The sequence below is a fragment of the Gymnogyps californianus genome, chromosome 2, assembly GCF_018139145.2.
Source record: "Gymnogyps californianus isolate 813 chromosome 2, ASM1813914v2, whole genome shotgun sequence".
Lineage (NCBI taxonomy): Eukaryota > Metazoa > Chordata > Aves > Accipitriformes > Cathartidae > Gymnogyps > Gymnogyps californianus.
In genome coordinates this window covers 103,287,593-103,312,440 of record NC_059472.1, presented here as the reverse complement: position 1 = coordinate 103,312,440, position 24,848 = coordinate 103,287,593, and the positions used below count along the sequence as shown (strand labels likewise).

At 45.0% G+C, this 24,848-nt stretch overlaps 1 protein-coding gene across 1 annotated transcript in view; it reads right to left on the bottom strand.

Annotated features, from left to right (window-relative positions):
- NFATC1 (nuclear factor of activated T cells 1) overlaps window positions 1-24,848 on the bottom strand; it is a 114,480-nt gene that overhangs the window by 48,005 nt on the left and 41,627 nt on the right. The window contains exons 4-6 of the mRNA XM_050892091.1: window positions 20,124-20,326; window positions 16,850-17,022; window positions 14,338-14,478 (exon numbers count right to left, since the gene is read on the bottom strand). Coding sequence (XP_050748048.1) covers window positions 14,338-14,478; window positions 16,850-17,022; window positions 20,124-20,326 — 517 coding nt within the window. The remainder of the gene's footprint in view (window positions 1-14,337; window positions 14,479-16,849; window positions 17,023-20,123; window positions 20,327-24,848) is intronic.

The window sequence follows — 24,848 nt, the reverse complement described above, 5'->3', positions numbered from 1 at the left end:
CCTTAACGATGCCTTTTGAGAGCGCCAGAATTGAAGCAGACTTCTCGGGAGGACTGGCGATCACTTCACAATTTATCCAACAGATGCTTCCCCCGAGCTGTCAGTAGAAAAAACCTGACTAAAATTCGGCAAACCAGGACGCGTCCCTTGCCTGGGAGCAGCCTCCCTTATCTCCCACCCCCTCCCTATAGAGTCCCTGTAGCCCTCACTCCCCCCCCCCATTCAATCAGTTGTAAAAGTAACACAACACGGACACTATCACACATTTTGCAAAGTCTAGGAACTTCTGCTTTCTAAGGGGTTTGTTGGTGGTTTTTTTTTAAATCTACAGACATCCAGACTAGTAGTTAACGTGTTCAATTTGCCTTTGTAAATGGATTACCAGAAGTTCAGGTTTTTTGCTATGTTTAATTTCTGCTTTGCAAGACGAATGATCTGATTCAGGTTTCTGTTTTTTATTTCCTGCTGATACTTCAGTAAAATTCAAAACGACTCCATCTCTAGCTAATCTTTCAATTACTTCACGCAGCACTGCCTTTACGTGCTTTTGAAATTTTTATGATGACAAAGAGAGTTTGTTCAGAAATATTTTAAATGCTGTAATCTAAACTATTACGAAAATAAAAATCCAGAGCCGTGGCTCGTCTTTGGAAGCTAATAAGAACAATGCGGGTTTCGCTCCAAGAAATTCCCTTGAGACTGTCCAGACCATCGCTGCTCAGCGACTGAGGGGAAGGGGAAGAGAGGGAAGAAGTAGGGAATAGACAACTCATTAACAGCTAGTGACATTTCATTTAACAAAAAAACAGAGAGGAAAAGTTGTTATGAAGCAAGAGACAAAAAAAAAAAAAGACAATTCCTCATATTACGTCTGGTGAACCAAGAGGGAAATCTCAACGCCCACGGACTGGGACCAGCTCCAGGAGGGAAACCTTAGACCACTACGTCAACCTCTTACAGTAAACATGTTTTGCAGGTTTATACAGTTCAGCTGAAATTTAAAAAAAAAAAAAAAGAGAGAGAGAGAGAGAGAAAGGAATAATGGCTCCGGGACGGTTTGTAGGAGCCCGAAGCATCAAGACAATCTGCCTACGCTGGAGAAAACGGTTTTGCCCCCCGTGCCCATACGCCGGGGACCCTGGCGAGCAGGCGGGATGCCGCCTCCCGTCAGCGTGTGCTGGAGGAGCGAGGGCTGCTCGACCACAAAAGTTTCCATTGTACGCCTGCCACATCTGCAGCAGCCCGCCTGGTTCGGGGCCCGAGGCAACTCCCTCCTGGACGCTGGCCAACCAAAGTACACCAGAGCAATTTATACCTTTCCAAAATGCAAATAATTCAAATTACAGACATAACACAAAGCTGAAGCAGACACATTTCAGGCATTCCCGTTAAAGTTTACTCTCTGGAATTACCGTACCCAAATGGGCAGTTGTTATACCGGGAGAGGGGGAGACGGAGGCAGGAGAGGAAGGAGAGGAGGAGGCAGGGAGGAAAAGGGAGAAGGGAGAAAACGGCTTTTCCAAAGGTCTTATTTCATTCCCTTTCATTTTGCTATTTACTTTTACCAAGTAATAAGAAGTGTATTCTCCAAACCAAATGCTTGGCTTTGTTTTGGCATTTTTAAGATTTAGAGTGCAATATTTTGAACAGAAAGACACCTCTTTATATAGCTAAAAAGTTGTGTCAAGGTATTATACTGGGTTTGTTTTATTTTGTGGCGTTTTTTTTACAAAAGGGAAATAAAAACAAAACATCCGCACAGAGAACCGCAGGGCAAAAGCCCTGCAGAGTCCCTGGCAGAGTGCCCCGCTCCCCCGGTGCCAGCAGCAGCAGCAGTTGACCCGACAAAGCCAAGGCTTCACCTGGGGACTCGTGCCAAGGGCTGGAAGAAGGACCCTCGAATCCCTCCTCCTCCGAAAAGGCAGCGCAGGAGTACGGCAGTGCTGGGGGATCGAGAAACCCCCTGTTTCGCACAGGCTCTCCAACGGCACCCGGGCTCAGCGCTGCACTGACAGGTGGCCATCAGCGCTGCCGCCAGCTGAAGACACCGGGTTTTGTCAGGAAGCCTGACATTTACAGACTGAGCGCTGTTATTTATAGCCATCCCTGCTTCGGATGCACTTCACCACCAGCCGCTTCAGCCTTTTTTTTTTTTTTCGGCGCTGTGACACTTGGAGCACCTGGGATTGCTAATGACGAAAATACCGCGAACCTACCGTGTTACGTGGGGTGGATTTTCAGCTTTGCAAAGCATAAACACCCCATTTTAACATGCGGTGGCTGAACGGTGAATGGGCCTTTGTAGTCTGCTCTTATCAGCCGCTCGCTCCAGCGTTAAAGGAAACTGCGCACAAGTCCAGAAGTAAAAATACTCTAATTCATCAGGGAATTCCCTGCAGTATGAGTCACTGAATGGCTTCCCCACCACACCCAGCTACAAGATTTCCACATAAAAAGGCACTGTAGAGGCCTGTTTTAACACAAAAGCAGTGCTAAAAAGTAGTTGTGCAAATCTAGCGGCAACAGTTATTCACACATAAAGCCTAGCAGACCACAACATATGGATTTTCTTCATGGAAGAGCAACACAAAGAGATGTAAACACTTTCCAAAGAAATTTTTCTACCATCTTCCCCTCCTTGCTGCCCATCAGGACAGATCCCCCAGGGATTCCAGGGCTGGGTTTACCTTCGTACCCCAGGGAACTGCAAGCATAGTGCCAGGGGTTCACAAGCTCACAACAGTCAAACCACCAGCGTAACTTTCATTACAGACCGATGGATGGCAGAAAAGGGAAAGAACATACAGTACCAAAAAAAACCCCAGCCTGGAAACTCAGGAGAGTATAACATCTGGCAACCACTTAAACCCTGCCTCTATGAAACGGGCATAATGGGAGCGCTCAGATATATTTAAGTGATTTCACTTTACTACAGGAGGTTAAAACAGTCTATATTCTTTAGTAGTCCTGCGTTCACTTGAGATATGAGAAGAATAGACATTATCTAGGATTTCACTGCCTGTACACAGTGTACATTTTATACTCTTCCAGCCTGCGGCTCAACAGATTTTGACTGCACTGGCTGGACTGTAAATCTGTATTTACATTCATACATTGCAAGTAAGATGGTGAAATGAGCTCCACCCTCCCAAAGGAGCCGACTATTTGATTAATGTGTTGTGAGATTACCCTAAACAATAATGCCTATATTACATCCCAGATTACTTTAACATGTCCACAATAGGCACGGCACAGATGCAACGCAGAATGATTATACAGCATAATTTTGAGGTGCTCTGCAAAGGTTGTCTACCTTCCTATTCAGCCCTGTTAATGCATATTCAAATCCCTTAGAAGTGAAGGATTTGCAAGTTTACAATTTGCACCCCAACCCCTTTTCCCTGGGAAGTACACTCATGGCGCTGAGACGACTCATCTGTGAACAAGTCCGGAAGGAAAGGATGGGTTTCCAGCCAGAGAAGAGGATGAAGACTAAGGCAAAGTCTTGTCATTCAGACTTAAGAGTCATCCAGTTTTGTGCAGAGATGCTATCAGCTTCCAGGCAAAGGGCAGGTTGGGCCAGGTCTGCGCCTGGGCTGGCAATGAAAGAGGCGAAGAGGCGGCTCTGTTGCTTGGAGGAGAGCACTCCTCACACCAGTCCTGGGCACGACCCACTGGCGCTGTCTCACCTGCCAGCAGATATGCATTGGCATGGGTGTAGTAGTGCCGGATTTCGCTCCAGAGGCAGCAGCCTTTCGGATCTGGGGATGCCACAAGGAGCCGGGGCACTTTTCTAGGCTGGTCTTGCAGGTGTCTTGCTGTGAACATTTCCCCAGCTGGACACCAGCAAGCCCAATAAACTGTGGGTGGGAGTCTATGCCCGTGTTTACACACCAGTGTATGTTTTAAAGATATTTACAAGAGACAGGCTGTAAGGATGAACCAACACCAGCCAAGCAGTCTGCCACTGGATGTATAGGGAAGATGGGGCAGGAAGAGAGCAAGAAAACATTCAGAAATGCAGAGGGAGTGGAGAATAAGTATCTGCAATGTAAGTGGCCAGGACCTTTCTTTCGACCGCCTCAGTGGCACCTCACTCTCCTGAGATCTGCCATCTCTTAGGGCTCTGTGAGGAGCAAGATGACTCCTGGTCGTGTGTGTGCCCAGAGCCACCTGCAGAGCAGCTCCACCTCCTGCCGCTGCTCCCGCTGGTGCCATGGCCTGCCTGCTGCCTGGCACCTCGTCCCCGTCTGCCTCTCCAGCCACCTTGATCTCCCCTTTGCTTTTCCACTACTTTTGCTATGAGACCACACAGTTGGTCTGATTTTCACCTACTTTATTTCCCTCTTCCTTGCTAGGAAGACCCCCAGCTGTTCTTCTGCCCTCCTCATAGCCTACTGTCCTGCTACAGAGACTTCCCCCATAGCTTTGTTCCCCATCCCTGGCATGTCTTCTGGTATGCACCAGTCCATGCGCAGCAGGGTTCATGCATAAAACTGACCTATTTGTATTTCCACATCAAAGCTGCTGCATGTGTTTGTGTCTCCTCATAAGCATTTTTGCAGCACATGGATTTTGTCCATTCCTTCAGCTATACGTTTTTGCAGTACTGAGCTGAATATAATGTAGACGTAGGTGTGACTGTCATGCATATGACGCTCTCAAGTTACTTTTTCTCTCTTTTTTACCTTAAATTAACAATTAAAAAGTCATGCAGCAACCAGGTGATAAAGATCCAGTACAAACTGTATCTTACAGTACTTTGGCTTCTGTGCCAGACATGCGCTTCCTTTCTGGTTGCTCAGTTGGGCAAGCCAAAAGCTGAGGGACTCACTTTGCCTAAATGGTGAGCCTTTTTAGCTGCTTTTACCACAGTATGTCTAACAGACTTAATTATTCTGAGTTCAAGTGTTTGCAAATGAACTACAATTTTAGTCCAGGTAGTTAAAAGGAGGCACTGTGCTGACAACTGACTGATCGGGGTTCATTTTCAGCCAAAACCATTGGAATGACCTGCCAGATCCTATTTTCAGCAGGATGGAAGCTGGTTATGCAATTTGTGCTCTCTGGCACCTCCCCCTATTCAAATTACCGTTGGTCTGAGGGTTTTATTTAATAACTCTCAGTAATTCCAGGTCTAAGACACTCAACTTCCAAGTAAAACTGCAGCTTGACATCCCTGCAAAATCTCTCCAGAGCAGGCAGGTCGAACCAAGCACACCCAGCACAGCCACCCACCAGCAGTCATGACAATACTTCACTCTGTCTTTGGTTACATTCGTGTCATCTCCTTGTCTTCACAATTTTACTTTCCTCTGGGAACCTCTAGTAGGCTGAACCTGTGACTTTGCAGCTGAAACTGAGTAAAATATTCCCGGTCCATCTTCTTCAGTCTAATCTGTCTCATATTTTCTCAGAGACTACTGGAGTAACAAACCTCACAGCCAGTTTAAACCCAGTTCCAAATTTTCCTTCCATGAACAATTCTTTTCCTCTGCTTCTTCTGTGCTTGATGCCAACACCACCACCTGTACTATAGCTAGCCCTACTTCTTCCTCATCTTAAGATGTAAGTTTGATCCAAATGCTTTCAATTCTTCCTTCTTGATTATTTTTTAAGACACAAACTCTTCATTCTATCTATATGGACACAACTTCTCATCTTCTAGAGACATTCCGTTATGGCAACCCCTCATGACTTTTTAGCAGAGTCTAAAAAGTAAGCTTTTGAACAGCATTTTTATTTTTTCCATCTCATTGTCCCCCTCATGTCCCTTTTCTTGTTCCTCTTGTCCAAGAAGGTTGGGCTCAACCTGAAGAGGTCCCTCCACCTCTCCTCTGATTATCTGCCTTGACATCAGCTTCCCTGCAACAAAGCACACCTTGGAAATGTCTTCTCTCTCTATTCCTCTCTTAAATGTCATTGTACTTTCTTCCACATTGCTCTTGAAGGTGTAATCTTATTCCCTCAACAGATCTAAAAGGAACATGCTCCTCTTCCCTCAGCTCTCCTCACTTTTCCTGTGATGCCCACCTGAGACATGAACCAACTCTTAATGATGTCAGGGACGTAACAGGAGACAATGAGTTGTGCTTTTCCAAAAGATGCAGACAATGCCTCCAAAACCTAAGTGCTTTGGAGGTATGCCCTTGTATTGGTTTATGTGGCAAGGTTTTGGTAGCGGTGGGGCTGCAGGGGTGGCCTCTGTGAGAAGACGCCAGAAGCTGCCCCCATGTCGGACAGAGCCAGCTCCAGCCAGCTCCAAGATGGACCTGCCACTGGGCAAAGCTGCTGGTGCCTCTCTGACAACGTATTTAAGCAGGGGTGAAAAATGCTTTGCAGCAGCTGTGAGAGAGAGGAGTGAGAATATGTGAGAGAGACAACCCTGCAGACACCAAGGTCAGTGAAGAAGGAAGGGGAGGAGGTGCTCCAGGCACCTGAGCAGAGATTCCCCTACAGCCCATGGAGAAGACCATGGTGATGCAGGTTGTCCCCCTGCAGCCCATGGAGACAACCACACCAGAGCACATATCCACCCTGCAGCCCGTGCAGAGCCCACGTTCCTGGAGCAGGCTTCTGGCAAGAGCTGCAGCCTGTGAAGAGCAGCCCACGCAGAAGTAGGTTTTCTGGCAGGAACTGTGGCCATGGGGGACTCATGTTGGAGCAGTCTGTTCCTGAAGGACTGAACCTTGTGGAGAGGACTCATACTGGAGCAGTTCATGAAGGACTGTCTCCCGTGGGAGGGACCCACGCTGGAGCAGGGGAACGGCATGGGGAGGCAGGAGCGGCAGAAGGGAGCTGTTACGGACTGACTGCAGCCCTCATTCCCCGTCCCCCTGTGCCACTCGGGGGGAGGAGGTAGAAGTCAGGAATGAAGGAGTGAAGTTCAGCTTGGGAAAGGAGGAGGGGGTAAAGGTGGTTTTTAGTTTTGCCTTTGTTTCCCACTATTCTACTCTATTTTTAATTGGCAATAAATTATTTTCCCCAAGCGGAGTCTGTTTTGCCTGTGACAGTAACTGGTCAGCAATCTCCCTGTCTTTCTCTTGACCCATGACCTTTTTCATCTTATTTTCTCGCCCCTGTCCTGTTGAGGAGGGGGAGTGAGACAGCGGCTTGGTGGGTACCTGGCAGCCAGCCAAGGTCAACCCACCACACTCCTTTCCTCTACTGTCTTTAGGCACTGATTGCTTCATTAGACTCTCAGCTTTCTGGTAAGGGCTGTGAATTCCTGTGTGTTTGGACAGAGGGTCCTGCTGGAACAGTAACAGTAAAAACTATCTGCAATCTTGTGCTAGTTACAAAAGTTTAGAGACAAAGCTTTGATTGCACACATACAGCTGCTTGAAGCCACTTAGTCTGGCAAAGACACGAAAGAATAAACTGCAAGCATTCAGTCACAGTTTCTATAATAATTAAAAATTTACAGGATTACTCAGACAAGTGACTTTTAACTAGAGACCATATGGTTATTCCTTATTTCTCTGTTGTCCACAGTAAGTATCTGTGATTGATTGATCTCGTTCTTCACTGAGAGCAACACCCTGGATGAGGCTTGTTGCCGCTGATACCATCTCATGCGTATGGCTGCTGTCCCGCTCTGTCTTCACCATTCCCTAGACTAAACAGCCAGGAAAAACTGAAACGTGCTGACATTTCCTACAAGCTACATCACTGCTCCTGCGTGCGCATGAAAGGGTTCCACCATCAAATGACTCTACCATTTGATGACACTATTTGCCCAAGGATATCTATTTCTGGGCAGTGGCCAGAAACCCCTTCAGATATCAATACATCTCTAGGAAATAGGTTCAAGTGACCTTCACGTGAACTCCGTGCTCCCAACTTGTATGCCTTTGAAGTTTCCAGTTTATCTAGTTTCCAGAATTTTTAACCTCACTGCGCATGAGTCAGCGTGCAACCACTCACTGCCAACTGGAACGTGTGTCCTGAACTTGGATAAACAGACAGATAAAGACAGAATTATGTATTATCTGTCCATCTGACTAGAGGGGGAGAGGGAGTTTTGCCACTTGCTTATTTATTATGTGAGCTACAGTATGATTACCAGTGTGAAACATGACCCCTTTTTGGCCAGTTGCCCCCCAAACTGTGACTGCTACTGGCAATGGAAAGAGCAATGGAAAGATCTCTGAGAATGCAAGATCTTTTACCAAATGGAGCTCTGCCAAGACTCAGGTCACCCGTCTCCCCATCACATCACATCACGTCAAAACAGACTCCAAACCCTGAGCTCCAAAGTGTAGCTGAGTCAAACCAAAAAACCCACGTGCTTCCCCAACGCATCCGTTCCATCCACATGCCACTCAAATGTTTTGTCAACATATCATTTTCCAGAACTTTTTATAAGTTCTCCTGAAGCTAAAATACTGCACTTGAGTTACCTGCCATACACCAAGGTAACTTTTGCTCACACAACATATGAGAAACAGAACTGAATTTCTCAGACTGACATTTGTACCTTAAAGCAGCAACTGATTGATTCTAATCTTTGCCAGAGACAGTGAAATTTGAGAGGAACAAAAAAACTGTAAAATGCTTGAGTGGACACTTAAATTCATCCAGCTTCCTTCTTTTCCATATCGCATTTACTTTATGCAAACATTCGGCTGACCAAGCTTGACCACACGTCTAACGGGAGGCAAACTAAGTTTTCCCATCTGAAATACTTACAGAAAAGTGTGATTTCCTTTGGCATATACACCAAAAATTTTGGTGATTTCACCCAGCTATCTTTCATCTGCTCTAGTATAACTATTACCATGCCACGTCAGCGCCTTCATGTTCTAAGAGCAAAACCTGTTCCAGCAGGGAAGAGGAACAGTTTTGACAGAAAAATCCATTTAACAAAATAAAAACAACAGCAGAATGAACAGTTTGAAGCATTAACTAAATCTGAAAAACTCTTTAATTTTTGGAAAATATTCAAAGAGAGAAAAATCCCTGGAGGAAATGTTGCTTAGGTGCTGTTTATTTCTCTGTCTTTCAGGAACTTGAGTTTCAAAGGCTTTGGGCACAATAGCTGAGGATATTCTGCAATTAGGTTACAGAATGTGTAGGTGCTAGGAACACTGTTGATTTGAAGGCTGAGTAATTAACAACATGTTCAAAACCATTGAAGATCATAAGCCTGGAGTTACTCAGAGATACAGTGTTACAAATTGTGAACTCTATTAACATCCATCAGAGTGATGCACCTTCAGGGAGGGGCATTTGTCACAAGGAAGCTCAAATGCGAGCCTTTGACCAGGACAAAATGGCCCTCAACATTAACAGCCCAGAATCAGAATTTCAAAGTCAGTGTTATTTGAGAAACTAATCCTGTAGTGAAGTTGGGTGTTACACTTCTGCCTTTTCGCTCTTTAAAACTCTTGCCTTGAGCTCTGGTCACTAAGCCCAAAACCAAAGAAATGGGTTTGGAGCTCTAACTTAACTAGTGGAAACTCAACTGAATGATAATTAATAATACACCAAATATCCATTTCTTCCCATAGATCGCAACTTGCTAATAATGAAGATTTCAGTCAGTTTAACCTGATCTCTTAGGTATGTCTAGACTTGGCCAAATCCGTGAAGTCCCGATATACTTGAGCTAGTTCCAGTGCCAAAACCATTCTAGCTACAGGAGTAAGGAGCAATTTTTGAGCAAGGAGTGATTTTTGGGGTCGATTAACTCTTTCAGATCTTAGTGCGAGACTCTTTCTAAATCCCAAAATAACTTGGGTAACTCTAAAACGTCCTAGAGCATGCCAGGAAGACATACCCATAACTTTCCTGTGCTTTGGTGTTTGGGATATTGGCTTTGTGTCTCATCAGTGAGCTTTCACTCATCAGTTACAGGAAACATTTTGTGAACTGAGTGAAGAGAAACTAGGATTTTTCCACCGCACTCAGTTTTATAGATCACTAATCATAATCTGATACACTAGGAGCCAGCAGTCCGGTCATTTCTGTTAGGCTTTTGTGCTGCTTTGTGTTCAGTAACTCACATTACCTTCAAAAAACTAGCTTTGAAAACAAATACACAGTGTTTGCAGAAGTTGTTACCAAAAAAAGGTAGCTGACAGATATATAGTCCTTAAAACATACTCTCCAAACACCTCTGTATTTTCTGAACTTCCCTCAAGATTTTTGTTGCCTGGTACATTTATAATCTAGAAATGAAATAAAAAGTTTTAAAAAGATAAGTAAATAAATCAGTGTATTTTATTATAATTCCAGATCACGATCCTTGCTCTTGCAGATGCATGTGTTAGACAAGAGACATTTTGTCCCTCCTAGCCAAACACCTCCTCCCATCACTAACAAACATCAACTTCATTTCATCTACTTTTGTAACTAAAACGCACACCTTGCCTCCACAGCGAATACCAGCACACAGACATCAAGGGCCCTTGCTGGTAAGAAGTTGCAGACTTCTTTATATTTTAGAAAGTACTAATTCTTCTGATGAAAACCAGATTGATATTGGATGTCCTAAGCCTAGCACCCAACAACCATGACACACAGACTCACAAGACCCTTTTGAAACTCAGGAAGAGAAAAGCATGACTACAAAGAGAGACAGAAAGTGAAAGAAGAAAAGAAAAACAATTATTAGTGTAATTTGTAAGAGACAAAGTCATTGTGGGACTCCTCAGTCTAAGGAAATTCTAAATTTAAAAGAGTGAACCTCTCAAAGCACATTCAGCTTTCACATTTTTACTACCGCTAGGTTTCTTGGACGGTCGTTTTATACCATCGTTCATCACTGGAAAATATGGTCTGATGTGCAAGCAATAAAACATTGACCAAAATCCTGTAAAATAAGGAGTCATTTCAACACACGAGAGCTTTTTTACGGTACTGTAAAAGGCTTGAGCAAATTTTAGTCCACTTCTGAACAGACTCATTATTTATCCAAAGGGGTGCCTTCTGCCTGAGTGCTGGACCACACCATGAGGGGTTCTCCTTTCAGAAGAGGTCCTCACAGCGCTCCTCCCACGGTCCTTTCAGTGCGCCTTGCCTTCATCCCTCGGCTGCCTCATTCCTCCTCTGTGAGACGCAGTCGCAGGGCTGCAAAGTATGTTTTGCTCTGTTTCATATGCTTCTCGGCTGAAAAGCAGCCAGTAAGGGGTTAAGCTGAAAGCACCAAGCCGCTGCCTCCCCGGCTGAAGGATTGATTTGATCATTCTTCAGGGATTCCCTCTTGTATGAGTCACTGCTCAGACAGACTCCCCACGCAAGGAGGCCAGGATAATGCCATTCCTCCAGAGACTACAACAGCTGAGGGCTAGTCCTGAAGATGGAGAGCTTGGGACTCGTGCTTGGAAAAACATTCAGCGGACCACAATGCACTCAGCAGACTTAAAGAAATTATTCAGACAGAAGGGGGGAAAAAAAAACCCAGGCAAACAAAAAGTGTTCTCAAACTCCTTGCATTAAGCAACTAAGTATGCAGACTAGCATGAATTAGACGAGCTCCTGGAGACTGCCTCCTGGCTTGGGGACTCTGCCTGAGTGAGGACTGAAGACATGAGCTCATGTAGTATAATATTTAAATTTTATATAAAAGATACGTCCTCTTTATGAGTGCAATGATTCCTGTGATCTATTACTTTGTAATAGCTGTGTTTGGCTGCTACCCACTAGGAATGTGATTAACATTTCGAATTCAAAAACAAAAGCTGTAACAGCAGCAAAACTAATGAATGTCTCCAGCTAATCACAAAAGTTCATAACCAGCTTTCTAAGAGAAAGAGAAACTATGCTGGTGTTCCCTCTCTTGACCTACTTTCATAGACGTGCAAGAGCTGAAAGGGAAAGAAACACCGCGTACTGATTTACAAAAGTGAAGGCTGGTAATGCTTGTTCATTTGATATTAAATACAGTGACTCTGCTCAAAAATTGAGTCAGAGCAGTCTGCCACTAAGACAATGATACATCGCACTTGTTTGTTTCCAATGCATGGAGCTGTGTTAGGCAACATAGCACACAACTCATCACAGAAGCCCTAGAAATTGCTCAGCCCAGATCAGCTGGCAACTTTGCTTTTTGTCTGCCATTCCTAGTGACACGATTGCAGCTCCTGGAGATGCTGAACACTCTCGACTTTAAAGTCTCGGCCCCTGCAGTGTACCTCCATGAGGCACTACTGCCCTGCAACCACAACAAATCTACCGTGAGACTACTAAAACCAGGCAGGACAGTTTTAGATCAGATCTTTCAATACTGACTTAATGATCTTGATTACTCTTCAATGATAGCAGCTCACTGACTGACTCCTGCAGCGTGGTCCCTGACTCCATGCCAGGGGCAAGGGTGCAGGGGGATCTCCAGTGGTGCTTTCACGTAGAAGGGACACTCCTGCACTGGTCCATCCGGCCAACCCATGCACCCAAGGAGTTCACCCCAGGAGTTTTTCAGGGTGTCAGGCAAGGCCTTTTGATCATTTTCTTCCTCATCAGCACACCCAGTGTGCAGCAGTACACTCCTTCTTTCATAATGTTTAAAAAATGTCGCTTATATAAATTATTTTCTATCTATATGCTGTCTTTGTGCAGCCTCAAATTCCTTTTGCTCGAGGGAGGTATCTGTCTAGTTAAGAAGTACAAGGCTGGTCCCATTTTGCATTTTTGTAATTTAAGGCTATACAGTGAACATCCTGCTTTTGGTGTACTTAATGCTAAGGGAGACAGTGTCCAAATCCACACTGTGGTACCTGCTGGTAGGCAAGTAGCATCACCATCATAATCCTTTGGGATGTGATACTTCAAAATTTGTCCAACTCAATTAAAAAAGAGGAGAGAAAATAAGTATGAAGGAAAGCACCCTTTAACGTCGTTTCCTTCCTGTAATGAGACAGATCGAGGACTTTGCTCTTGACATGTCACACTAACCCACTTCTGTGCAGCAAAGGAAGTTTAAAGTAGACAGTCACGTTCTTCCCTCCCCTCATGCTACACAATGAGCAGAGTTCAGGTTTTTTTAATTGCAATACCACCTTTTTTCCTCTTTTTTTAACTTTCTCAAGAAACAAAAAGGGTGTTCTGCTCATCTCACGGCCACAGCCCGACCGCACGCTGTGCGGCACTTGGGGGTCACAGGAACAGTGCTGACTGGCTCTCGCCAAGGAGCCGGGGTGTTACCTCCGCCCCACGTGCACTTTTGGTGGCTTAAACCTCACCAACCCAGGACTCTGCCGGGGAACTTCGGGGAAGTCTTCTGCTCTTCCCCTGAGCTCGCCGAGCGCGAAGACTCAATGTCTTCGCCACCAGAACCTCCCCTGCCTGCCCCGCCATCCCTTTCCGCGGCCTGGCTTCCTGTGCCGCTGGCAGGGGCCGTGGGCAGGAGAACAGTGCAGGAACCTCGTGGACATGGAGGGTTAAACGCGCGCAGTGTCAAAGCCAGCGCTGGCGGCCTGAGGAGCGCCCAAGACTGTTTAAAGTTCAGGAGGGGTTTCAGCCGGCAGCTGAGGAATCCATGGCTTGTGCCAGCGCCACGGAAACCCTTTCCAAAACAAGACTCAAAACTACCCTTAACGATCTCGTTTCAGAGCCTGACTTTGACTCACAGCTCTGCTCCCACCGCCTTTTCCTGCGGGAGCATTCGCGCACGTTAGGCATTGTCACCCTGCGACCCACTGCTCCTGCAGACACCCCGCCGCTCTTGCAGACACCTCCTGCTCCAGCCCCAACTCCCGCCCCATGCTGCTTGCCCTGCTTCAGCCCGGCCCAGGACCCTTCCCCGGGATGACCAGTCCCATCATCACTGCACTGCAGGAGCAGTGCCGGGTGAGGGGGCAGTCATGTTCAGTCCTCCCCCAGTCCTCAAGGTAAACCAGAAACATGTCCTTCAAATGAACGCGTGTGCGCTGCAAGTCCTCCTCAGCCAGCAGCTTGTAAATGCCACCGGTCTCGACTGCCACAGAAGGAGACACAGGTGCACGCACATACCTCCAGCCACACCGCTCCCTCTTCCACAAATTACAGAAAGGTTTAACAAGATGCACCATCTTGCAGGTTTTACAGGGACATGCCACCAGAGGCTTTGAAGACCTTTCACAGGTCCTACCCGGTACAGCCATGGTTTGCTACAAAAACAAATGCCAAACGTTGACTTTCAATGTCGCTATTGTCTACCTGTAACTACACCTGCCATAGTGTGAAAACTCAGCATTCGGCACGGCTCAGATCACTTTCACAGCTTTGCCCAGTGACATGGAAAACATATTACGTGCAGAAGAAAATGTCATTACCATATTTATGCTTTCATCATTTGGCAGAGATTTTAAAACAGGGGAAAAAAGGCAGACCAGAGTCTAGATTGAAAAGACATACCTGGTGCTTTCTCCACAAAGATGACTTTGGAGTCTTGCAGAAAGTTATGGCCAGTCAGTATCATTTTTTTCCCTCCAATAACAGGAAAGCTGTCAGTACTTTGCTTCTCCACCAGAGGCAGTTCTTGGGCAGATCTCTGAGCTGGAGAGTTATACAGAAGATAAAAAAAAAAAAGCAACCACAAACACACACACACACACACACAGAAAAATAAGTAAATACTGCATTAGTAAGTAACTTAATGCTTACCCTCATAAGATAAGCTGAGTTTGATAGAGAAACATAGAAAGGTCAGAAGGTTTGCAGAAAACACGGTTGGTTTTCAAGCGCCTTGATCATAAACAATAGGGCTATCAAACATAGCAGTACAGATTCAAAAGGCTCACACCGAACAAGCTGTTTTAAAACTCAGCTTGATCTGTACTATATCAAAAAGTACATTTTTATTGAAATTAATTTATTTTAAATAATTTTCTCTTATGTTATCTATAACATATATGCCGTGTGTTTACAAAGCACACCTGACGACGACCACCCATGTCCAAAATGTGTTTCAGTCACTATACACTGTATTGTCAATTCTGCAAACTGTCTTGCAGCAGCAGCAGCAGCAGCCATGGGCCTCACGATCCAGCAGAAGCTGACAGTTTAGAGAGCGTATTTCCACTAGAACCTGAGTGCCAAAGCACACGTGGATCCATGCAACCAGAATCCGGTATTCTTGTGGCACATATTTTATCCCCCCCAACTGGGACACGGAGTGAGCATGGCTGTGCTTCAAGGGATGACGTGACATTTTATCCAGATTACATGGTTCCTCCTGGTGTCACATGCACTAAGAGATGCATGAAGTTTTTGGCACCAGCTTATTCCACATTCTGCACTGGAAAGAACACTAGCACTTTTTTTTTCTCCTGTTTTCCACTCCTTTCAGGAGGCACATACCACGCTTTTGCTCGTTACACAACCCTCAAAACTGCAGTTCACTGATACGAATCCAATCGGCTTCATATTTAATGGCTTCCTGAGCTTGGCACCTTTGCACAGACCAGTTCAGGATGTATTCAAATTGTGCCTTATCCTGCTATATAGCAACTGAAAAGCTCTCATCAACTTCAACAGGAGCAGGATGAAACCATGACTCCTCACATTTTTTGCTTTGCCTGTTAGCCTAGAACTTGCCCTTGAATAAGAAACAAAGGGGAAATTATTCATCTCATACATATCCTGGACAGAAGACAGGGCTTTATGCCAGTCTACCTGCTATAGGTAAGAAGGCTCTGCTATTCTTCATAAATAACATAGGCTTATCTTAATGTAACTCCCTTCCCACTAACAGCACTACCCTTTCCTACAACTTCTGCCTCTCTTGCACACTCAGACTACCAGAGCGGCAGCAGTGCTACCCTAGGCGAAAGGATGGAGTACTGTCACTGGTCTGAAAGTCTGTCACTAATGCCACTGCTTTTGCAAGAAGAATGCAGGGATGCTCCTTTCTGCAGCCTCTCTATTAATGATCCCTGGAAGAGCACCATGCCTCCAAGAGATCAAATGCTGACACGCTCCAGGACCTGCCAGACACTTTGTGTGGCACTCCAGCCTGGCAACGACACAGGGACAAGCGCGGACATGACCCTCCACCATGCATGGAGCTAGAGATGGTCAAGCCTTCCTCCCCAACCCCTCTGCTCCCCACCCCCCGAGCTCACCCCCCACATACCCTCCAGATGTTAAGTTACTCCCTACCCTGTTGGCATCAGAAAGATCCACTTTGTGGAATCCAGCAAAATCTTAAAAAACTGTTTCAGTCCTTCCAGCCGACCAAATTAGCATTGGGAGTTGGACTGAAACTCAATTTCCACCACTTACGCTGGAGTGTTAAAGCTACACAAAGCAAATAGGTTTTGTTTTGTGTGTGGGAGGCTGACAAGGCTTACAGAGCAAGAACGATATAGGTGTCTTTGGAGGGTGCCCCAGTGTATCTGATAAAAAGCAGTCTGTTCAATCAAAGAGACCCCAGTGCGGAAACCTGGTTTCTGGAGGTTTTCTGAAGCTGCAGGCAGCTTGTGCCAGTGTGTCAGCTCTAGTATACTGCCAGCTCCCCATCAAAGGGGTTGGGGTTTTGTTTGCTGGTTTTTGCTTTATGATGGGGAGACAGAGAGTGAATAGGACACAATAGCTGTTTTCCAAAACTCCTACAGCAGTTACCTGTATGATAGGGGTGTCCAAAAAAAAAAAGCTTTGTCACTCCCAGGTTTACTATTAGTTTAAGTGCACTCTACTTTTGTTTTAAGTGTGTTCTTTCCTATAGAAATCAATGCACAAAGCTACACATTTTTTTCTAAGACACAGCTGTTTTGTCTTCAATATAAACCACGTGCTTTTGGAAAGCAGATTAAGGTTCACCAACTAGACAGGTAAAGCAAAACCAATATATAGCATGTTGGTGGACAAAGACTGCTTGTGGGTTGGCATAATACCCAGCAAGAGAAGGATGTTTGTTGCTACTTACAGCACTCAATGGGGTTGGAGGCTACTTGCAAGGAAAGGGTCCTGCCATTGGCCTGCGGGATATGAACCCTGAAGACCAGCCGCACACGCGTGTTCTTCCGACCGATGTCCGTCTCTCCCTTGCGCAGCTCGATGTCAGAGTTTCGGAGCTTTAATATCCCAGCACAGTCGATGCTATCCAAAAGGAAACACAGATCAATTAAATTCATTTCAAGCAGACTTCAGGAAGACACGAGTATGCAGTATCTTCCCTCTCTCCTGTACATCCTTCTTAAAAATCTGAGTCAGACATGACCCAATGACCAGGCTGAACACAGCAGACTTTGTTAAGCCTAGTGCTTGCATCCACAAGTAGCTAAGTTAGGGCTATCTGTAGTAACAGGTAGTAGCTGCTGTTGAGCACACAAATTTAGGATGTTACTTCAGTTCCCAGAGGAAGAAAGTCTAAAAGATCCTTCCTCCCCAACACATCCTGTAAGGATGGTGCTTACAGATTAACCAAAGCCCAAAGAAATAGCGAGACTAGAAAAGTCAATGGGGTGAGATGGCAGTGCATAAAGTGTTACTAACCGAGAACGCAGGGTTACTTACTATTTCACTTGTTACAGCTAATTTGGAGAAAAATCTGACATGATTTTTGTTCTAGGGCAAAGTCCTGAAAATGCTTACGAATGAGCACAGCTCTCCCTGAGGTCAGTTCTACTGTCAATGTGTTTGTATTTGAATGAGTTGGAAATACTCCCAAGCTGAGCATTGAGCTGAAGCTCTGCATGAAAAAAACTAAACCCAGAGTCCTCCCTCCACATTAGGGAAAAACGTGCTTTTCATCAGATAGAACTATTACTATTTCTGATCTCTCTCTCCTTTTTTTTACCTTTGGTTTTCTCCTGGATGACTTTACAAGTCAGGATTTTTGTCAAAGCAAATTTCAATAGAGGAAGTTCCCAGAACAAAAGATATATAAACACACGCACTCAAAAACCCACTGCAAAAATACCTCTGCTTTGGCCATGACTACAAAGCCTACATGGCAATTTCTTCTGGGTACTGGTCTCTGGCATGCATTTTATTACACTGAATATGCATAGTCTAATTTTATTTTGCATTCAAAGAGTTTAATTCCCGCTCCAGACCTTTGAAGCTCTGTTCTGAAGCAAACTGCAAACAAGAACTATGGCAGCACGGTTTTGATCTGCATTTTTTCTAAAGTATGGATTTCAGAATAACAAAAGCCCTTGCAGATACGATCAAAGGAACTAATGAAAGTATTAAAGCTTCTCAACAACGCGCATTAGCAGGTGAAGCCATAAGAATTATGAAATATTTGTACCCATGTGAAAATTCTAGATACGGAAGAAACAGTGCGCTTCTCAATACTGTCTCTCCTACAGCAATACTTGTAAAATAAATAAAAAGTACTTAATGACAATTAGTTCAGAGCCAATAAAGTTCAGAGGAGAAAAAGCATTTAAATTCAGGCTTGTAAAGTCACGGACATTAAAATCTGAAGTCAAAAAGAGTAGCTAAATGTGCAAAAGTTTAAATGTGCAGATGAACTTCAGTGTTTCACTGAATCAAGGCCTGAATACACAAAGTATGTGTGAGAAAAGTCCTTGGCTCCAAATTTCAATTCATTGTTAGTGCTACATGAGGTTTTAGACTACTGACGTGTAAGGCTTATGTATGCCAAAGCATTGTTTGTGGTTCTTGACAGAGCTCTACTATGATCTGGCACGCATGTCACGAAAATATTCAGCTTGGCTCCCAAACCGTGTAACTACCTTTATTCTAGGGAGAAAGATGATTGAAACGGTAATAATGTTCCTAGATGGCCAAAAATGTGATTCAAACTGGATAAACAAAGGGCCAAATAAATATTGCGTGGGTACAAATTGGTGAAATTTCACTAACCTCAATGGAGTCGTGCCAGCTTACGATGACAGCAAATGGGGCCCATAACTTTGCAGGCTTGTCATGACTTTTAACACAATGCACTGACAGAGGTCCTCAGGTCTTGAGTGATCACCCTAAGCCCAGCTGGCAATGCAGCTACACACATTCTAGCTCTTCTATTTACATGAGGCACTCCGGGGCATGTTGTACATGACACTGCAAACTAGCTTCTAATAACCACCACAGGCGGAAGGACTTCAGGTGTCTGATACCATTTTTCACCTCATTAAGGCACAGAAAACTGTATGAATAACAAGGAGTGAAACTGTGATTTTAGTAAGCTCCCTGGGATTTTCCTGTGGTATTTGGTTTGGTGGGGCCAGGATTGCTTGCTTGCTTTCTGTCTGTCTACCTACTTATCTTTCTATCTCCCTATATATACACACAAAGGTGCACGCATCTACATATAAATATGAATACATTCACATTTATATACACACCGAGAGTTGTACATGCATGCAAGCACACACAAATTCCTCCCAAGGCAGACACCTCAGATAAGGGCTAGGATCATTTGAACAAGGCGGGCAGAGAGGACAGGATTAAATAATGTGGAGGGTCTCATGTATGTCACATACATGGAGGGATATTTGAACCTTTATATACAATCCTATAATGAAATTTACCTGTGTGTAATGGACCTACGGGGCACTTAATTATCACTCAGACTCCTACTAATTCAGAGATCCTAAGACATCCATGCCTGCTTTTCTGCATAGGACTAAACTTATCCCAGTTTAATAGCTCCAATCTGTAAGCTGTATCACCTTCACTCCTCTTCTTAGTTCTAGAAGCTTTGCTTCTAAACAAATGCCATGAAAAATGCTGATTTTTATTATGTAAGAAATAAGAGTGGTTTTATTTGTCTCAAAAAACCACTAGGGTACTTGGAAATGCTCTCTAAGAGTTTTCCTTTGACATCCAAAGATAAATTTTAATAGGCCCTGTTCCTTGTGCTAGTGCGTATAGGAGCAAGAGGTGTCATATTTAGAAACTAAATGCAGGAGCTGAGGTAGGAGATATTTACAGCTTGGTAACTGAGATACTTATTTTAAATGGCAAATAAGCACATTGGCTGAAACTCTAGAATGAAAGCAATCAGTTGTCATAAATATTTGTGAAGTTCATTTTGTTGTTAAGCTGATTAGGGGCAATTTGTCCTGGCAAAGTTGTGAAAACCTACTATTACAGACAGAATTTAAAAAAAAAAAAAGATAGGAAAATTGTGTACAAAAAAAAAACCAAACCACCAATACAGAAGAAATCAAGTGAGGCGACCAGGAGGAAACTGCTAGGAGTCAGATACGGTGCCTGGGTCTTACATTGCTCTCATGTTGTTCTCTGGAAGAAGTGGAATTTCCAGGACTTTGGTGTTGGAAAGTATTGTTTCGTGGCTGGTGGTGGAAACAGTCTTCCCGGTGATTCGATGAACCTGGTAGAAAGCATGGGGTCGCAGCAGGCGGTCGTCTGCAGTCCCAATGAACAGCTGTAGCGTGAGCGGCTCGCTTTCTAAGTAACCATGTAGCTGGCAAGAGAACAGAAAACGCCCACTGAGCACCATGCACATAAACTGCTAGGAATCAATTAAATTTTTATAAGCAGGAGAGCCTAATTCAAGGAGAGAACTTGTGACAGGTGCTATGTGTTAAGTTCCCCCCTTCCATTTTTCCTGTAACGTAATATTGGTACAATAAAAAGGTACGCTCAGAAAATGTCTCATTATCCTAAAGGACCCGAGGCACTTTAGATGGGGTTTTTGAGCCCTCCTGCTATGTCCACAGAATACTTTGCATAAATTCTGCCATGGCGTTCAGCAAAAAAACACAATGAAGTCAATGTTCCCTCCCAGTACTGAGGGTGGCAAAACCGACGGAGTTTGCAAGTGGAAAGGACACGGCTCATCCATCCCCGAACTTCCCGGGTCATCCCTCGTGCAGCAGCAGGCTGCTGCTCGTGACACGTCCCCTCATTAACTGATTTTTATGCTGGTAAATACCTCCTGGGACAGCGTGGAGACAGATCACATATACACGACTAGTAACTCACCATGTGTGTCAAATTCTTGTTATAATCGCACAAAAATCTCATTGAAGCTACTGGGCCTGACTTGAACCTCATCCATGTTACAGTGACTGCTCTGATGACAACAAGAGTTATTTCTGCCACAGGCTGGGGACGGAGCAGGAGCAGAGTTTGACCTCATCCCCACCATCTCCTGAAGAAGCTACTCCAGGTTCACGCTGGTGCAAAGGAGACCATGGGTGGAGCTGTCTGGGGACAGCTCCAACCTCCGCTTAACGGTGCCGCCTGATGCTGGGAAATGAGTCTCATAAAAATAGTTATCTTGCAGTAGTTAGCTGCAAAGCGTCGTCCCAAGGGAAGGGAGGATGCAGCAACTATAGGAGAGAGGAGCGCGGGCAAGACGGGCTGTCCCAGGAGATGCCCCATCACAGAGCAAACCTGCTTGCTTTGTGGTAGGTTTAGTCTCCTCTGCGAATGGTTCAGGTGGGTTTGGGCACGAGTTATCCACCATCACTGCACCATCACTAAATCTGATAGATCAAAATTAGACCACTAATCATAATTTGGTGAGGAGCAACATTTTTAATTTACGGGGAATGCAAGTTCAAAGCCAAATAAAGCTGAAAACAAGTTGTGAAACCCATATCAAATGTTGTTGATATTTGTGTTTTGCTTGCTTTCACTCTCTTTAAATCTTAAAAAGTAATTTGTGGCTTCATAATAACATAAGACCTATCTCTCCAGGGTATTTTACCATCTGACAGCAGGAATGCTATTAAGAACAAAGATCTTGAGTCACTTTGGCTCCTTGAGCACTGCAAAATTCTGGTGAGTGCAAACACAGGCATGCAGCCTTCCCACTGCTACCAAACATGCTGATGGCAACAGGAATGCGCAATGGCAATGTTTCAGGTACCACGGTGACCAATGCATGAGCAAGGAAGGATGTTGTGCCTAGACACATCTTCCATCACTCATCGGGCATACTGCAGATTTTTCACCCCACAATTTGGTCAGAAGTGCCAAGAGGAAAACAGAAGCGCTTTAATTTCTTTGATTCAGTGTAGCAATTTTTACTTCCTTACCTAAAGCACATGGATGCTGGGAGGATGCAGGGACAGGAGGAGGAGGCTCATTTCCAGCACTACAGTATTTTATCATCAGCTCTGCATTGCTGAGACACCCACCACATGAAGGCAGCTCAGAGCCAGGGGGTTGTGATATGATATGGGGGGTTTCCATATTAGCGTTGTCAAGTTGAAAACACATTAGTAGCAGTTTGAAAATCCGCGGTATCGGCGAAACGACAGAGAGAGAAAAGCAGAGCCAAGCCTGCACGTTGCCTTCAGCAGGGTACCGTGGGCTGCACGTCTCCGTTCAGCCCCACAGGGAACACCCGCCTCCTACGGCCCTTGACACCAACATTAGTGCTATGCTGCAAAAAGAGGGCTTTCTGGCTTTAACCCCCATGGGCGGACATGCAGCCCGAGCTGCCGGCAGGCGACTGCAGGCGTGCTCCTGGCACAGCTGGCGGCCACAGGGAAGCCACCACTCATCCTACTCATCACCGCCCCGTCCCCCCCGCCTCGCAGCCCTGGCTGTTGTTCACTACTGCCATCGGCGCGTGTGAGCGGGGCTGGCAGAGTGACCTGTATTCAGCCTGGGCTGATCTCACCCCGCCTCGGCATCTCCAGAGCCTCAGTGGCAAAGCCGAGGTGACAGAGAAGATGCAAGGCATCGCAGGGTATTTTTGATCGAGGGCGGCATGCAGGTTTGCAGGGGGGAAAAGTAAGACAGTGTGACACACCAGCCGATTAAATTTCTATGCATTACCAGCGGTCACTTCTCCAACTCGTCATGGACGGTGCTTTTTATGGAGAGTGTAAAATTAAAACAAACACATATTGAATTACAAGGCTGCTTAAAAGGTAAAAATAGACTAGTGAGTAACTCAAACCTCAATTCAGCAAAAGCAAAATGCACACTGATGCACCCATATGTTTTACTGAATCCGGGGAAAGGGGTCAAAAAATGTTGGTCTTGCATTGGGTTCTGCTATGTCAGGCTTCATCTATAAATCTGAACTCGGCTGCTGCCGTATCTCATAACCTACTGCTGAGTCTCAGCTTGTGCTTTTCCCACAGGTTTCCTACCAGGAGGCAATCAAACACCCAAAGTCCTCAGCTTTGCGCACCTGCCCTCCCTCGAGAAGTGTTCACATGCTGGAAAATAAATAATAAGATCTCAGATGCATGTTTTGCATTGTTTTTTTAAGGTTTGTGATCTTTAAACTAAATTTATGTTTGTTTTTTTTAAAGGCCCTGTTGTACAGCCATGCTGGGCTTTGCTTTGGATCCATTACCCACAGTTACTTACTCCCTGACAGCTACTTCTGCACCTGAAGACAAGTAGTGGCTACAGCACTGAATGAACATGAGTTTTCAAGAGCTGGGAAGTGTCAAAAACTTCCAGAAAGACTAATGTAATCACTATATGGTTGATTTTGCTGCCCTCAAAACAGGCAAAATCCGCACTCACGCCACTGTAAGTTTTACGTCATATTCTGCAGTAGGAGGCATCTGATCTCCGATACGTATTTCTCTTTGAGTTTTACCCATTGCATCACATTATTTACTTTTATATTATGTCACATAATCATGTATGCCAACAGAAGCAATAAAAGAAAACGATGCAAGGATTAACATTTAAAGGGGCACATACTGTGGATGACTAATTTTAGATTATGCACCCAGCGCACGATTTCTGTGACAGACAGCATTGAGCTTCGGGAGTTTTCGGCATGCTGCAGATGTCTGGAGAACGGGCAAGATTTTGCTTACTCTCAGCTGGGCGTATCGAGAATATTCTGCGGCTCCCTCAAAATATAGGAGAGCGGTATTACTGTCACATCGTTCAGCAAGATGATGAGGGGAGCGGTGGCAGCAAAGGCAGAGCTGCAGTACTCTAGGCTGTTAGATTTGTCAACAGGTAAAGGGAATATCAAACAAGACAGATGTAAAATGGGACGAGGGAAAAGGGGGACTGAGTATTTTTCTTGGTGAGGAAAGATCTCGCACGTTCGCATCCATGCATATTTTCCACGCGTGCTCTGGAATACTGTACTTGGTGGCATAACGATTCTGTTTCCTGGCATGCGACATGGGATGCATGCGTCACACACCCTATTTTTATCTTTTTCTCTGTGTAACACAGTCCGAAGCTCTCAATAACTCAGTGGCTGAGTACGGGTGACAAAGGCTGCTCTGGGCTACGGCATTCATAATAAAGGATATGCCTTTCCTACCAAGCATGCTTTGCTTGGCAGTATGTAGATCCAAGTGGAAAGAGCTGTACTTTCCCCTGCTGTGAAAGTGTAAAAGGACTTAGCTGCAAATAAGGATCAGGCGCACAATGTTTTTGAATGAGTTTTCCTTCCCAAATAAAGGTGAGGATACAGCAGTCGCCTGGTTTAGTACAAAGGAAAGATGCAGGCAAAACTTAAGTACGCAGGTAAGACTTCTGTGGTCAGTGTTTCTGGTTTTGAAATGAAAGTAGGTCATATTCTCTTGTTCTGACTGACCACTGACTACTCTGCTCTTTTCCTTTTTGAGCAACACTGTTAAAAATATTTGAACTGGTCTCAAATGATATTTGCATTTATATTGTCTGAAGCTGCTAAGATCAAAATCAGACTTAATTGTGGGCCTGTTTTACACTCCTCTAATTCTATCAAAAGCGATGCAGTCACTGGTAATTAACACCAGAACAGGACCGATCACAGTTAAGCTCTTTGTCACCTTACCTCATCTTACGCAAGGGCAAGGGAAAGGCTGCACCGGCTGGGTGACTACTCCACCGCACCAAGCTTTCCCTGGGATTCCTACACCTCTCCGTCATCGCTTTCGCAACGCCCTCTCCCACCAACACATCTTGATTCTCACCAGTAGATTGCTGCTCATCTTGGCGCAGAGTGCCAAAGCAAATCCCAGCCTTTCCCTGGGGAGACGCGCTGTGCACCGTGCACC